This window comes from Stenella coeruleoalba (assembly GCF_951394435.1).
Source record: "Stenella coeruleoalba genome assembly, chromosome: 4".
Taxonomy (NCBI): Eukaryota; Metazoa; Chordata; class Mammalia; order Artiodactyla; family Delphinidae; genus Stenella; species Stenella coeruleoalba.
The window spans coordinates 117,929,855-117,942,989 of record NC_137149.1 but is presented as its reverse complement, the minus strand read 5'-3'; the positions used below and the strand labels follow the sequence as shown (position 1 = coordinate 117,942,989).

Below are 13,135 nucleotides of genomic sequence, written 5' to 3'. Positions count from 1 at the left end.
CCCACTCGCCACGACTAAAGAAAACCTGCGCAGAACAACAAAGACCCAACGCAGCCATAAATAAATGAATGAATGAATACATACATACATACATACATACATACTCTTACACCAAAATAGAAGATTGAAGGTAGATGTTATTTAAAAAAAAAAAAAGACTTCTCTGGATCTTGGGAATTTAATATTCCTCAGCCCTTTTGTGGGTGTATACCTTTATGTCTCTAGTATCTTTATGGTTTTTGAGGGGAAGAATTCATGTAAAAACGCAGTCAGGGGCTTCCCTGGTGGTGCAGTGGTTGAGAGTCCGCCTGCTGATGCAGGGGACGAGGGTTCGTGCCCCGGTCCGGGAAGATCCCACATGCCGCAGAGCGACTAGGCCCGTGAGCCATGGCCGCTGAGCCTGCGCGTCCGGAGCCTGTGCTCCGCAACGGGAGAGGCCACAACAGTGAGAGGCCTGCGTACCGCAAAAAACAAAAAAAAAAACAAAAAAAGCACGGACTTAGTTACAGAAATCCAGCATTTCCTTGTACAGAGAGGGTCAGTGGCTCATCTTCTTGCTCTCCCCGCAGAGACGTGAGTAGCTTCCCCCGACACGTGGACGCCCCCTGTCCCAGCCTTCCTGCTGGGCCTGCGGCTGTTGAAGAAGATAAAGGTGAGGCCCGTTGCTCTTGCTCCGGACACCGGCCAGGTGTCCATGTCGTGCTGCTGGCCGGGGAGCTTGAGAACAGACAGAGCTGGCTTGTCTGTGCCCCGGCTCCCGAGCGTCGGGAAGGCCCCTGTCCTCTGCCCTGGCGTCCTCAGGGCCCCTGGCCTCGGCTGCCCCTTCTGCACGGACCCTGAGCTCCATCCTGGGACACAAGGCACAGGTGGCCTGTGGCCCCGGAGCAAGGTGGGGCCCCTTTACAGGGGTTGCCTCCGCCTTTAGTTCCCTTTCCCATCTAGGGTGGCAGAAAAGCGGGGAGCAGACGGAGGGTCTGGCGCCCCGATTAGCTGACTTCCACCTCCCGTGTCTCTGCCTGTCCCCCGTCCCCACTCCTCCCCCTTGTCTCAGAAGCCTGTCCACTGATCCAGCCTCCCTCCTGCACCGGTGCTGAGGCCAAGCGCTGAGCTCTCCGGCCTCAGTCAGGCAGGGACGGCGGCCCAGGAGCCTGGACACGGGGCCCGGGGAGGGAAGCCGCTCCGCCCAGGGTCTGCCCCGGAGGTTAGCTCCAGGCCCCCTCTCTTTCCTTCTCCTTCCCTTCACCTCTCTTGCCTTCGTTTCTCCTCTTTTCTCCTCGCGCCTCCTTCCTGCCTAACCAGGCTCAGGAATGGTGGCAGGATGAGCCTGGTTGTTACCCTCTGCGGCATCGTCGAGCTCTTGCTTTTGCTCACGTGAATCGTGCTGGACTAAAGGCTGCCCAGCACAGTGGGCACTTTTACTTTGAAGGCAGGAGGCTTCCAGCTCTGTGGTTACAGAGAGTTTATGTGCTGTCAGATTATCAACAGAAATAAACTATTTGTGAGTTGGATCTGCCTACTGGTCCAATAAAAATAAGTGTTTTTGATGAAAAAATACTCTTAAATTCAGTAATTTGCTTAGGCAAGATTTAGGGAGGTTTAGAAGGTACCACCTTTTCTCTTTGAGGTGATAGAGGAGGGAGAGGATTTAATGAACGGTGAGGAAAAAGAAAACCTGTGTCAAAACAGGTACGCCTGCCATGTTCTCCTGTCTTTGTTTTTGTCGTCAGTTGGAGAATCGTATGTCATCTAGTGTCTTATCCATGTTGTGTGTATGTGTTTCAAGCGCCTTTTTACCTCGTCTTTGTTAATAGTCTGCAGTTACTTTTTGATGACCCGTTACAATCCCTGTTGAGGCCCTAAAGTCACTACAGAAACAGCCCTTGTTCACAGTCACTGTCCACAGCGCCGGTGCCGTCCCCTTCCTCTGCCCGCACCTCCCTCACGCGCCCCAGCCTCAGTCCTCCCACCTGCTGTTACGTCACCTCTGGGCCCCCTCCCCCTGTGCTGCACCCTCCTTGCAGAGCCACGGGCGTGGTTTTGCCCAGTTTTCCAGCTTCTCTGCCCTGTGCCGTGCAGATGAGTGAGACTGGAGGGCAGCACACACAGCCGGCCGGCCGCCAGCCTCGCGGCAGCTGCGGCCCCCACCCCCCCCACCCCGCCCCCCGTGCCCACCTGTCAGTCCTCTGCCTGGTTCCCTTAGCTGATGCTTCCCGCTTCCTGGGGAAGAGAGAGGCTCCGCCTGCCCTGTCTTCCACCCGCCACCCCCGCTGCCCTCCTGCTGCGGCCCGTGGGTTGTCAGGCTGCCCTCCTCTGTGGGGTCCCGCTCCGGCTCGGTGCCAGCGTCGGGTTTTCTCTAACGGGTCGTCCCCACCGGCATCCGTACATACCGTGAGACCTCCCATCCCGTCCTTAACACAGAAGCAGCCACTCTCCCTTGACGCCCCCTTATCTGGCTGCTTCTGTGCCCTCCTCTCCGGGAGAGCCGCCTGGGGCAGTTGTCTGCCTGATGCTTAGATTCCTTTCCTCCTGTTCTCCCTGAAACCGCTGGGGCTGGCTGTGCCGTGACACCGGAGCAGTGTCTGCGGGACCCCAGTGATCTCCGTGGCCGGGGCCCCGCACTCCGGCCTCCTGAGACCTTCTGCTCGGGCTGTGACCTCGGGGGTCCCGGTGCAGTTCCCCTCGGCTCCCCCAGCTCTCATGCTCATCTGGGTCGTGCTCTCCTGGTGGTCCGTCCACCTCCAGCCCCCCGACAGCTCCCACTTCTGCACAGCCAGCTGCCGGTGCCATCTGTCCTCAGGCCTGCACCGGTGTCCCGTACAGAATGCTCACCTGCTCAGCCCTACTCCTCACACAGCCTCCCACTCGGGCTTTCTTGTTGCTCAGGCCAGAAGTCTGGGCGTCATCCTGGACTCTTTTCCTCATCCCCACATGGGATCTGTTGTCTCACTCTGCCTCTGCCTTCCAAACAGACCCAGAATCTGATCACTTCTCCCCACGGCCACCATTCTTTCTCGCCGCAGCCTCCCGACAGGTCTCTCTACTTCTCACCTCACCTCACTATCTCATTGTCTTTTATTTTCTTTCTTTTTGGGATATAATTGATACATAATATTAGATTCGTTTCAGGGGTATAACTAATGTAATGATTCATCATATGTACATATTGCAAAACGATCACCACGGTAACGCTGGTGAACATCCGCCACCACCTTACCGTCTCTTTTCAGCACAGCAGCCAGAGGGATGATATTGAACGTGAGTCAGATCACATCACTGTCGAGACCGGGGAAGGGTCTGAGGCGTTTACCCTACTTATTACGAGCTAACAAGTTAGCCTGCCATGATTTTGTAGCTTCTGCCAGAGGACAAGAGGCTCCTGGGTCAGAGAATAGGACGCTTAGCACAGCAAGCAGCCTGAGCATCTTGTAAGCACACTTCCTTCAGGCCTCCAGTCCCTTGGGGGCGATGCAGGGCCGCCCAGGTGGGCGACATTATCTTTATTATGTTGGACGAAGCAAACTTGCCCGTTGCTCTAGGGGGAGATCCTGTCTCCATCTTCTGAGGCTTTGTTTAGCAAATATCCTTGGAAAGATAGGTCAGAACGTGGGCAGTCAGAGCATCCATTCCAGGAAGCAAAGGAACGTGAGACCCACAGAGATTGTCTCGAAGCAGCATACACACCCCTCGTTTCTGTGCGGTCTCGGCTTCCGGTCCATTTGTTCATGAGCACCTGAGTGCAGAGGCGGTTCTTGGTTGATCTGATCTTAATCGGCTCATGCAGCCTCTGGTCCCAGCGATACTCAACAGGACTTTCACGGCAGGATGCCCCGCCCTGCAGGACTGACCGTAGGGTGCCTGCCCAACCGCTGAGCAAGGCCCCAAACACCAGGGCGGCCTTAGGAGGTGGACCTCGTCCTTGAGAGACCCCCACAGCTATGACAGCTACGTGGTCTCTGGTGGTGTTTCTTTAAACGCTCGAAGGTCTCTCTGACCACCGTGAGCTGCAGGTCTCTGGGTCTCCAGGCGGGTGATTGCCGCCGGCTCCCACATGCGGGTGCAGCCCTGGGGGCGCACACGCTGCCTGGAAGGCGAGAGTTGTGTCCATGTATTCCTGTCCATGTATTCCCCCCGTCCCCGTGTGGCCTGGTTGGCTGGTAGACCTTCGGGTTCCCAGTGCATTTCGAATAGTTGAGTCTATTCTTTCTTTGTGGAGTTCCTGCCCATGTGCAGATGGCCAGTCTGCCCCTTTAATCCATGCCACCAACCAATGGCGTCCATCCGTGCATCCCACGAATGAGCAACGGCTGTGGCGGTGAAGGTGGAGACAAGCAGAGGTGCTGCAGGTGTTTGCTGGGAAGAGCAGGAGCCGGGTGTCCCCTGGAAAGGTTTAGGGGGACGGTGTTCAAACTGAGGTCAGGACCATATTGTTGGCACACCCAGCAGGCAGGCGCTTCCACGGCTTGGGAGCACCGAGCCGGGACAGGGTCCCTCCCGAGGAAGCCTCGGGGCAATTGTGGAAAACAGGGCTCACTTACGTCACTCCAAGCCCGGTACCTGCAGGGTGCAGGGTGTTCTCTCCCCTGGTGCTGAGGTTGGCCCCCTCCACTGCCACAGAATCCTTGTGTCTCATCCCTGGGGCTGTAACAGCACCGTTTTCCCAGCTTCTTACTTCTTTTGTTTGTTGTTTGTCTCCACTCACTTGAATGTCAACGTGTTCACTGCTGTGTCCTGGGAATCCTGCCGGGGCTTTGCAGGAAGCAGGCAGGCCCTGCAGTGCTTGTTGAGTCACTACCATGATCTCGTAATCCGGGCCAGGAGACGGTTGTGTCCCGTCTGAAGTGCAGGTCAAAGCAGCGCGCGGCCCTTGCACTTTACAGACAGAAGGGCTCTAGCGGTGAAGCCGCGCGGGTGATAGGGGCTGGGGGCGGGGCTTCCTGGAGGGAGGAGAAGTCGAGCTGGTCCTTGCAGGAAGGGTGGCCGAGGGCTGCATGAGAAGGAGGGGGGCTGAGAGGCCTGTTCTCTTCCGCAGGTCTCTACCCCCCGGGGGACCTGTGGCCCGCACAGCCCGTGTGTGTGACCAGCGGCTTCGGCTGCGCCCTGGAGAGCAGCGGGCCGGCCGTGCTGCCCGCGCCCGCCCCGGTGCACAGCAGGTATGCGCTCCATCCGGATGACGGCAGCAGCGGCCGGGTCCGGGCTTTCTCCCCAGCTCCTGAGCTGGGTATTGCCAGCTGCTTTTTGGAGTTGAGCTGTGATGTCTGAAAAATTACAAGCCAGGAATTGAGAGAAACAGGGAAGGAAAAAAGTAACAGCCGGTGACCACGTCAGTGTTTTCCTTTTTAAACTGAAAAGACGAGCTATTCATATATTAGAGGCAAAACTGAAGAAACAAAAACAGTGCCTCATAATTCCTACCCGCTAAGAGAATAAAAATTTCCATTTTTCCTTGGCATTAATCTTGAACACATTTAAAAATTTTAAAGATCGAATAATTTGAGTATTGAAAAATAGTTCCACAAGTGGCAGCTTCTTAGACTTGCCATTAGATTAATCATTCGATTATGAAACCTTGAGAAAATGTTAATATCTATGTTTAATCAGAATCCAGTTGAAGTTTTATTGGGGAGTTCAGCTTATTATAATAGAGGTAGTTACTTTCTTATTTCTATAATGAAAATCCAGATTGCAGTTGGGATCAAAGCATCTACCATGAGTCATAGTCTGGCCTTGCCCCGAGCGGAAGGTGGCAGTTCGTAGCGGATGTGTTTGAGCCCCCTGGGTGGGTGTTGGGACCCTCTCAGCAGTGTCCCATCCTCCACGTGCTGACAAAGCCACAGGCACGGGCTCTGCCTCTGGTTAGACTTAACAAACGTGGGTGGGTTTTAGTTTGTTGTTGTTTTTTTTTAATGTAATACCTTTTAGTTAAAAGTGAGAGCAATTTTCTCTTTCAAATCTTGGTCCTGCTTACATGCTTTACACCTAACCATGGGCAAGTTTTTTACAGTCTAAGTGAAAGTACTTCTCTGGCAAACTGAAAGCCGGGTTTTGATCCATTCCCCTTATCTAGGCATAATTTATTTGCTTTTTCTTGTCTCATTTAAAGAAAAGCTCCCCTGCCCCCACTTTTCCCTGAGTCCCTGGCTCTCTGTACTCAACAGATCAAACTCCATCTCTGACTTTCTTTGGAATTATAAATGACATACAGTATTACATTTCAGTTGTACAACATAGTGATTCATTATTTTTATACGTTCCAAAATGATCACCATGTAAGTCTAGTCATCATCTCTCACCACACAGAGTATTACAGTGTGATTAACTATGTTTCCTATGCTGTACATTAATTACATCCCCATTGAAAGGAAGTGGGCATCCAGTCCAAGCCATCCATCCTGCAGTGCTGTGTCATTGGTGATGAGCGTTGAGTTAGTAAGTCTTTGATTCTGTGACAATAAAGTACTTCTTTAATTTTCCAGAGTTGAGGAATTAGCAGCGATGAGGATGCTGGGCAATAACATCGTACTCCTCTTTCTTTCCTTGATCTGTTGACATCCTGTTTCTGAAACTAGACCCCTTGTTTTTTGTAGCAGTTTCATTGATTGGAATGCAACGTGTGAAGGCCAGTTTCCCAGTGTGTACTGCCCCCTGGAATTGAACGACTACAATGCCTTTCCGGAAGGTAAAGCTGTTTGGACAATCCTAATGTCATTCTTTTTTTCTTTTTGGCTGTGTCGGTCTTAGTTGCAGCCCACGGGATCTTTCATTGCAGTGCACGGGCTTCTCTCTAGTCGTGCCGTGTGGATTTTCTCTCTCTAGTTGTGGCACGGGCTCCAGGGCACGTGAGCTCTGTAGTTTGCGGCACACGGGCTCTCTTGTTGAGACACGAGAGTTCAGTAGTTGTGGCACGCGGGCTTAGTTGCCCCGCGGCATGTGGGATCTTAGTTCCCTGACCAGGGATCGAGCATGCGTCCCCTGCATTGGAAGGTGGATTCTTTCTTTACCACTGGACCACCAGGGAAGTCCCCCAGTGCCATTCTTTTATTCTCAGAAAGTCAAAGCAGTGTGGACTCAACACACTAACTGCAGAGAATGTGCCTTTGAGAATGATCTTCCAGGATGCTGCTGAGTCAGTCCTTCGTGTGGGTCCAGCACGCCTGCCATATGTAATTTTATATGGCCCAAAAAAGCCCTCTAAACCCGGGTGTCGGGGAACTTGTACAAATAACCCTAATCTATTTAGTCCTTCAAATTAGGTAGAACGGGGTCATTTGGATCTATGTGGACCTAAACTGGATTATCCATTGGATTATCCATTGGGAGGCTGGGGTTAGTTACTCTTTTTAGGCAAACAAGTCCCAGGTGAGGTAGAATCATTTACCTGCTTGTTCCTCAGCATGTCCTGATGCTTATACCCCTGGATGGTGCTGCAGAAGGAAGGGAAGGAGCTTGAAGGGGAAATTGTGAAAAATTGCAGATTCTTGGGCCCAAATATAAGTACAAGATGCTTGTACTTATCTGGGTTTTGATATATGCAGTGCTCTATGATAATCACAAGGGGGTGCTGTGGTAACTTTCTTTCTGCCTGTGAGGCTGGGTTTATACCTTCTTACTGCTGTTGGAGAAGGGCTTGGTTTCCTATTACTTTATCAATGCATATGGTGTATGTGGAGATGGCCGACATTGGCATGACAGGCAATAAAAGAAAATTTTAAGGACTGGTAAGAACCTTGACACTATTCAAATCTATGGTAGTATCTACTACTATAAAAGTATAGCAGTATTTTAGTGTATTCTGTGTATTAGAATGAGTCCCATCAAATTATCAAATACAAAAAATTAAGCCCAGAGGAAGAACTTCCTGAGGGCTTCCCAGGTGGTCTGTGTCATGGAGTAATTATTTTATGTTCATCTTTAACTTGTCAATATAGTAAGGCCTTGAGAGCTTTCTGTCTGAGAGGGAGAATTCCATTGTCTCCAGAAAAATGTTCACCTCTGTCGATGTCTCCCATTCTTTGTAGAAAACATTAACTACCCCAATGGCTTCCCCTGTCCTGCCGAAGTTCAGACAGACTTCATTGACCACAGCTCCCAGTCTGCCTGGAACAGCCCCCCAAATGTGCCGACCGCCTGGGGACACGCTGGCCTCATCAGCTCTCCGGTCAGTGCCGCCCGGTCCTGCTGTGCCTGGGTTCTTTCCGGTGCCTGCCTCATCCTGGTCTCACTGTAGCTTTAGGGTTGGGTTCAGATCAGCCAGAGCCCGGCTTGTTCCCCTTAGGTCACCAGCCACGCTCTGCAGGGGGCTCACACGTAGTCAGATGGGCAGGGGCTTGCAGACACCAGCAACCAAGACGCCCCAAATCACACTGAGGAGAGATGGTTGTTGATGACGTTGAACTTGGGCCAGGAAGCCCTCTGGGATGCAGCTGTGTTCCTGTGGCCTCGCTGACCTTTCATCTGAACCTTCCAGGAAGGTCAGGCAGTGTCAGCGACAGGTCTGGAGGGCTTCCTGCCTGGGGACAACCTCTGTGCTTCTCTGACACCCACTCTGCTGCTTCTTTACACATGGAGGGCATTCGACCTGTGGGTCCTTCCTTGGGTTGATAAAAGGTTATCGATAGTTTGATGGGAATTTCATGACCTTCTGTTTGAGGAAAATGGAATTAAAGCCACCCAGGTGGCTGAGAATAGTGTAATAATGTCCAGGTAGCTTGGATTGATTACACTGTGGTAGCCACGGGTACATAGTCAACCTTGCCATTGCCTTTCTAAGCCTTCTTTATTTTTTTAAACATTTCTTTCTTTATTTTTTTTTTCTTCTCCTCACGTATCCTTCAGCCCTACCTCACAAGCACCCGAAGCTTGTCTCCGATGTCTGGACTTTTTGGTTCCATCTGGGCCCCGCAAAGCGACGTGTATGAAAATTGCTGCCCCATCAACCCCACCACGGAACACTCGACTCACATGGAAAACCAGGCAGTCATGTGCAAGGAATACTACCCTGGGTTTAACCCATTCCGTGCCTATATGGACCTGGACATATGGACTAGCACCGCGAACAGGAACGCAAACTTCCCACTGTCCAGAGACTCGAGCTACTGTGGGAATGTGTGAACAAGATTCGAGTTTTGAACAGTGTGAATAAAGAGGCTTGTGTTTTGATTACTAGCGTAAACTGGTTGTTGACATAGATTGACGTTTGTGGTTATTTTGGCACTTTTATATGAAAATAAATTTTTTAATGAAATCTGGGTGCTCTATTTTTTTTTAATCCTTCACAAAACAGTGATAGAAATGAAGCATCCATGTGTCCTAACTTCATAACTCAAGAAGCGTGTCAGACACACCAAATGTGTAAATCAGGACCAGGGCGGCTTCTAAGAAGGTAAGAGTTGAGAAAGAAAGCACTGCAGTGATTGCCCCCTCCGTGGGCATCGGACTCCCCGGGAGCTTGTGGAAAGTGACTTTGATCAGGTGGCTTTCCGAGGGATGCTGCTGTAATGGGCCTGTGGCTCAGGCAGCCAGGATTTTGTTTCAAGTGCTCCGTTGATTGAAACGAGCCTCCAGTGTTGGGAAGCCAGCTGCTAGTCACTTGCCTGGACGGACCAGTCCTGGTGGGCAGGGCTGCTGGGGTGGAGCAGAGAGCCCGGCACTGTTCTGTGTGACAGGGATGTTCCCTCCCCGCCATCAGGCCAGTCACCAGGGGCACGACAGCAGTAGGGACATGCTGGTAAGTGTCCGGTTTCCCTCCGAGCGAACAGGCTGAGTCCAAGTCCAAGTACTGAGCGGTTGAGGGTGCTGGTGCGTGTTTGCTAGGCTGGTTTGTATCTGCCTGTCAGTGATCTTAGAAATCCATGTGATGGAATTATCTGTTTGCATGTATCAACTTTGAAAACATTTCAGCTTTTAATAAAAATGTCTTATTTTTACATTTTGTTTTGTCTTCATTGGAAATGGAATGGGAGAGATTTTTGAGTGGAATGCTGGGTTCACTTGCTTTTTCTTACTCTTTGCCTTGGCTGTGTGGGACCCTGGGCGAAGGCTGAGTGTACTGTAACCCGGGACTGCCCTCCTGCAAGGAGCACCTCCGAGCATGCACGGCTACTGGAAACCTCTCAGGCTACCGACTTGGAATCCTCCATCCCCAGTACTGAATAATGCTGAAAAGTAATTTAGGTTCTAGGTATATACCCAAAAGAAGTGAAACAGATGCTTGTGCACCATGTTCACTGAAGGACTATTCACAGTAGCCAGAAGGTGGAAACAACCTAAATGTCCACTGATGGAAGAATGGATAAGCAAAATGTGGTATATACAGACAATAGGATATTCAGCCTTAGAAGGGAAGGAAATTCTGATACATGCTACATCATGGATGAACCTTGAAAACATGCTGAGTGAAATAAGCCCGTCACAAAAGTACAAGTATTGTATGATTCCACTTATATGAGGTACCTAGTGCGGTCAAATTCAGAGTCAGAAAGTAGGATAGAGGTTACCAGAGGCTTGAAGGGGAGGGGAATGGGGAGTCGATGTTTAATAAGCTCAGAGTTTCAGTTTGAGGAGCTGAAAATGTTCTGGAGATGGATGGTGGTGATGGTTACATGACTGTGAATGTACTTCATGCCACTAGACTGTACACGTAAAAACGGTTAAAATGGTAAGTGTTGTGCTATGTGTATTTTACCAAAATAAAATAATTTAGGTTGATGAAAAGTGCCCCAAAGCATTTTCAATATCAAATTCAAAACTTCCCCACCAGAGAGAGTCTGAGACATTTAGATGCTCGTTCTTCTCTCTGCTCAGATCGTTGATCTAATTTTTTTTCCTGCTTTCACTGATCCTTCAATTCCCCATCGGGAAAGACCAAAGCAAGTTTTTATTCCACTCTATACAGAAGAAAGTAAAACTCTGCACTTCAGCGGGAATGTTATCTTCAGCCATAAGACTAAAATCAGTGATGGGGGAACTGGAAGTTTCTATTCATTTGAAAATATTTGCCAAGCACCTCCCGGGAGCTGGGACCTGTCCAGGGCCTGTGGGTGCAGCAGAGGACAGGACAGACAAGGTCCTGCTGGGGCATTCCAGGAGCAGGGTCAGGGAAGAAGCAAGCAAAAGGTTCAATGAGTATTTCGGGTCCCGGTGAGCGGTGAGAGGCCAAGGGGTGACGTGACCAGCAGGGGAGGTGGCAGGGGTACCTGGGGTATCAGGGGAAATCTCCCTGCGGAGGTACATCTGAGGTACAACCTGGGTGACGAGAAAGCCGGCGGTGCCCAGATCAGCGGGCCAGAGCCTCCAGCAGAGGAAAGCGCGAGGACAAAGCCTCCGCGGCGGGAGGCCAGGGCGGCTGGGGCCCCGTGAGTCAGGGCCACAGGCACAGAGGCCGCGGGGCAGAGGCCACCTCCCTAAGGCCTCGTAGGCCTGTGAGGAGAGGATGGGAAGGGCAGTGGGCACCACTGGGGTGTCTTAAGGGAGAGGGAATGTCATCTGATTTGAGTGTCAGAGTCACTGAGGGCTGGATGGAGAGAGGTCCTGGGGGGGGGGGGGGCGGGGCGGGAGGGACAGTCCCGGCAGTCAGTCACCTGCAGCAGTGGGTGACAGGACAGTGCCAGCAGGCTGGGGTGGAGGGGCATAGGGAGGCCAGCGCCCCTGCTGGGCCTCGAGAGCTGGGTCCTGCTGATGCCCTTGACTGAGAGGAAGAGCCCCGGGGCGGGGGGAGGGTCTGGTTGGGAGCTTGGGGGGCGGGGGTGGTCGAGAGGTCTGTGCTGGACTATTTGGTGTGGGAGGCCTCATACCCAAGTGCAGACGGCACGGAGGCTGTGGCCCCAACAAATCTGAAGTTCGGTGGAGCTCAGGATTGGAGACTGGGGGGGCGTCCATCCTCGGCCTCCAGATGGTTCTAGAGCAATGGGACTGCCTGGGGCCTCTCGGGGAGGAGAAGGGTCCTGAGCACTTAGCCAGGGGCCCCCGTGTTTAGAAGAGGAGGCGGCGGCAGAGAAGACTGAGGTGGAATCGCTGAGTAGGTCAGAGGCCCAGAGGGGAGACAGTGGCTCAGGCTGGGTCAAAGGCTGGGGGACCCGTCAGATGAGGGAGCCCTGAGGACTGCATCCAGCCCATGACCCTTGTGGTGTCCTCAGCTGTTCCAGCCGCAGCCAGTTGACACGGGTGACGGAGGTGGCAGTGGAGAAGGCCAGCTGTGGGGAGCCGGATGCAGGGACACGAGGCCAAGGTGGGAGAGCGCTGGGCCTGCTGCGTGCGTACTGAGGGCGAGGCCCGGGCAGAGAGGGGGCAGGTGGGGCCCTGGGTGTCACTTACAGGCACCTGAGCCTGGACGGACAGGGGCGCTTCACCCCCCATGGTGGGAGGGACGGCAGAGACCTGAAGAATAGGTCTATTTATGAGAGAAGTGACAAGACGCCCAGGTTTGGGTTGCACATCATGGCCTCTGGCCTGTTTTTGTGGATAAAGTTGTACTGGAACACAGCCACTCCTCATTCCTCTTCCAAACAGGGCACAGCCTAAAATGTTTACTCCAGTCCTTTACAGAAAAAGTTTGCTGATCTTTGCTCTAGGGGACGGAAGAGCAACAAGAGAGCAGGAACCTGGGTCTCCGACACCACAGAGGCACCTGCCCTCACAGCCCTGGGCTCCGACTACATTGGGAAGGAACACATAAGTTCTCTCTTGTTTGGCTACGGCTGTGTGGGGTCTGTGTTACAGCATCAGCGCTAATACAGCGCTCTTCTCTTGTCTGGTTCAGTATTGTCTCTGGTGCCTGGCATAGTGTCTGATACACAGGAGTGTGTGGAAAGGAGTGAGTGGGAGGGGTGTGTGTGAGCACAAGTATCTGGCAGTAAAGAAGTGAGTCTTAATAATTAGGGAATACTTCGATTATTCTGTGGCTGACCACAAGCAAAGGCAGGAGAATTACCACAGTTCCTTACATACTAAACACTCATACATACATACATGCTCTTACATACCAATCTCCATGTACAGAGCTCTTCATGACAACTGTTACTACATTGGATTATGTTACCACTGGGGAAAACCTGAGTAAGAGTCAGTAAGTAGAGTAGGTAAGGTGGTAGAGGCTGACCCTGCCTATCAGGAGCTTTGATTTTAATGGGAGACTCATCAA

General features: G+C 52.0%; 1 protein-coding gene across 4 annotated transcripts in view; it reads left to right on the top strand.

Annotated features, from left to right (window-relative positions):
• The window catches only part of TMEM131L (transmembrane 131 like), a 160,154-nt gene extending 150,403 nt beyond the window's left edge, over positions 1–9,751 (top strand). For 3 of the 4 annotated variants that reach the window (XM_079919670.1, XM_079919669.1, XM_079919667.1), the window contains 5 exons: positions 570–652; positions 5,030–5,150; positions 6,585–6,676; positions 8,016–8,155; positions 8,833–9,751. In XM_079919670.1, the coding sequence (XP_079775796.1) occupies positions 570–652; positions 5,030–5,150; positions 6,585–6,676; positions 8,016–8,155; positions 8,833–9,108 (712 nt within the window). In that variant the 3' untranslated portion in view covers positions 9,109–9,751. The remainder of the gene's footprint in view (positions 1–569; positions 653–5,029; positions 5,151–6,584; positions 6,677–8,015; positions 8,156–8,832) is intronic. The other variant, XM_079919668.1, reaches the window with a different exon arrangement.
• Positions 9,752–13,135: the final 3,384 nt, after the last annotated feature.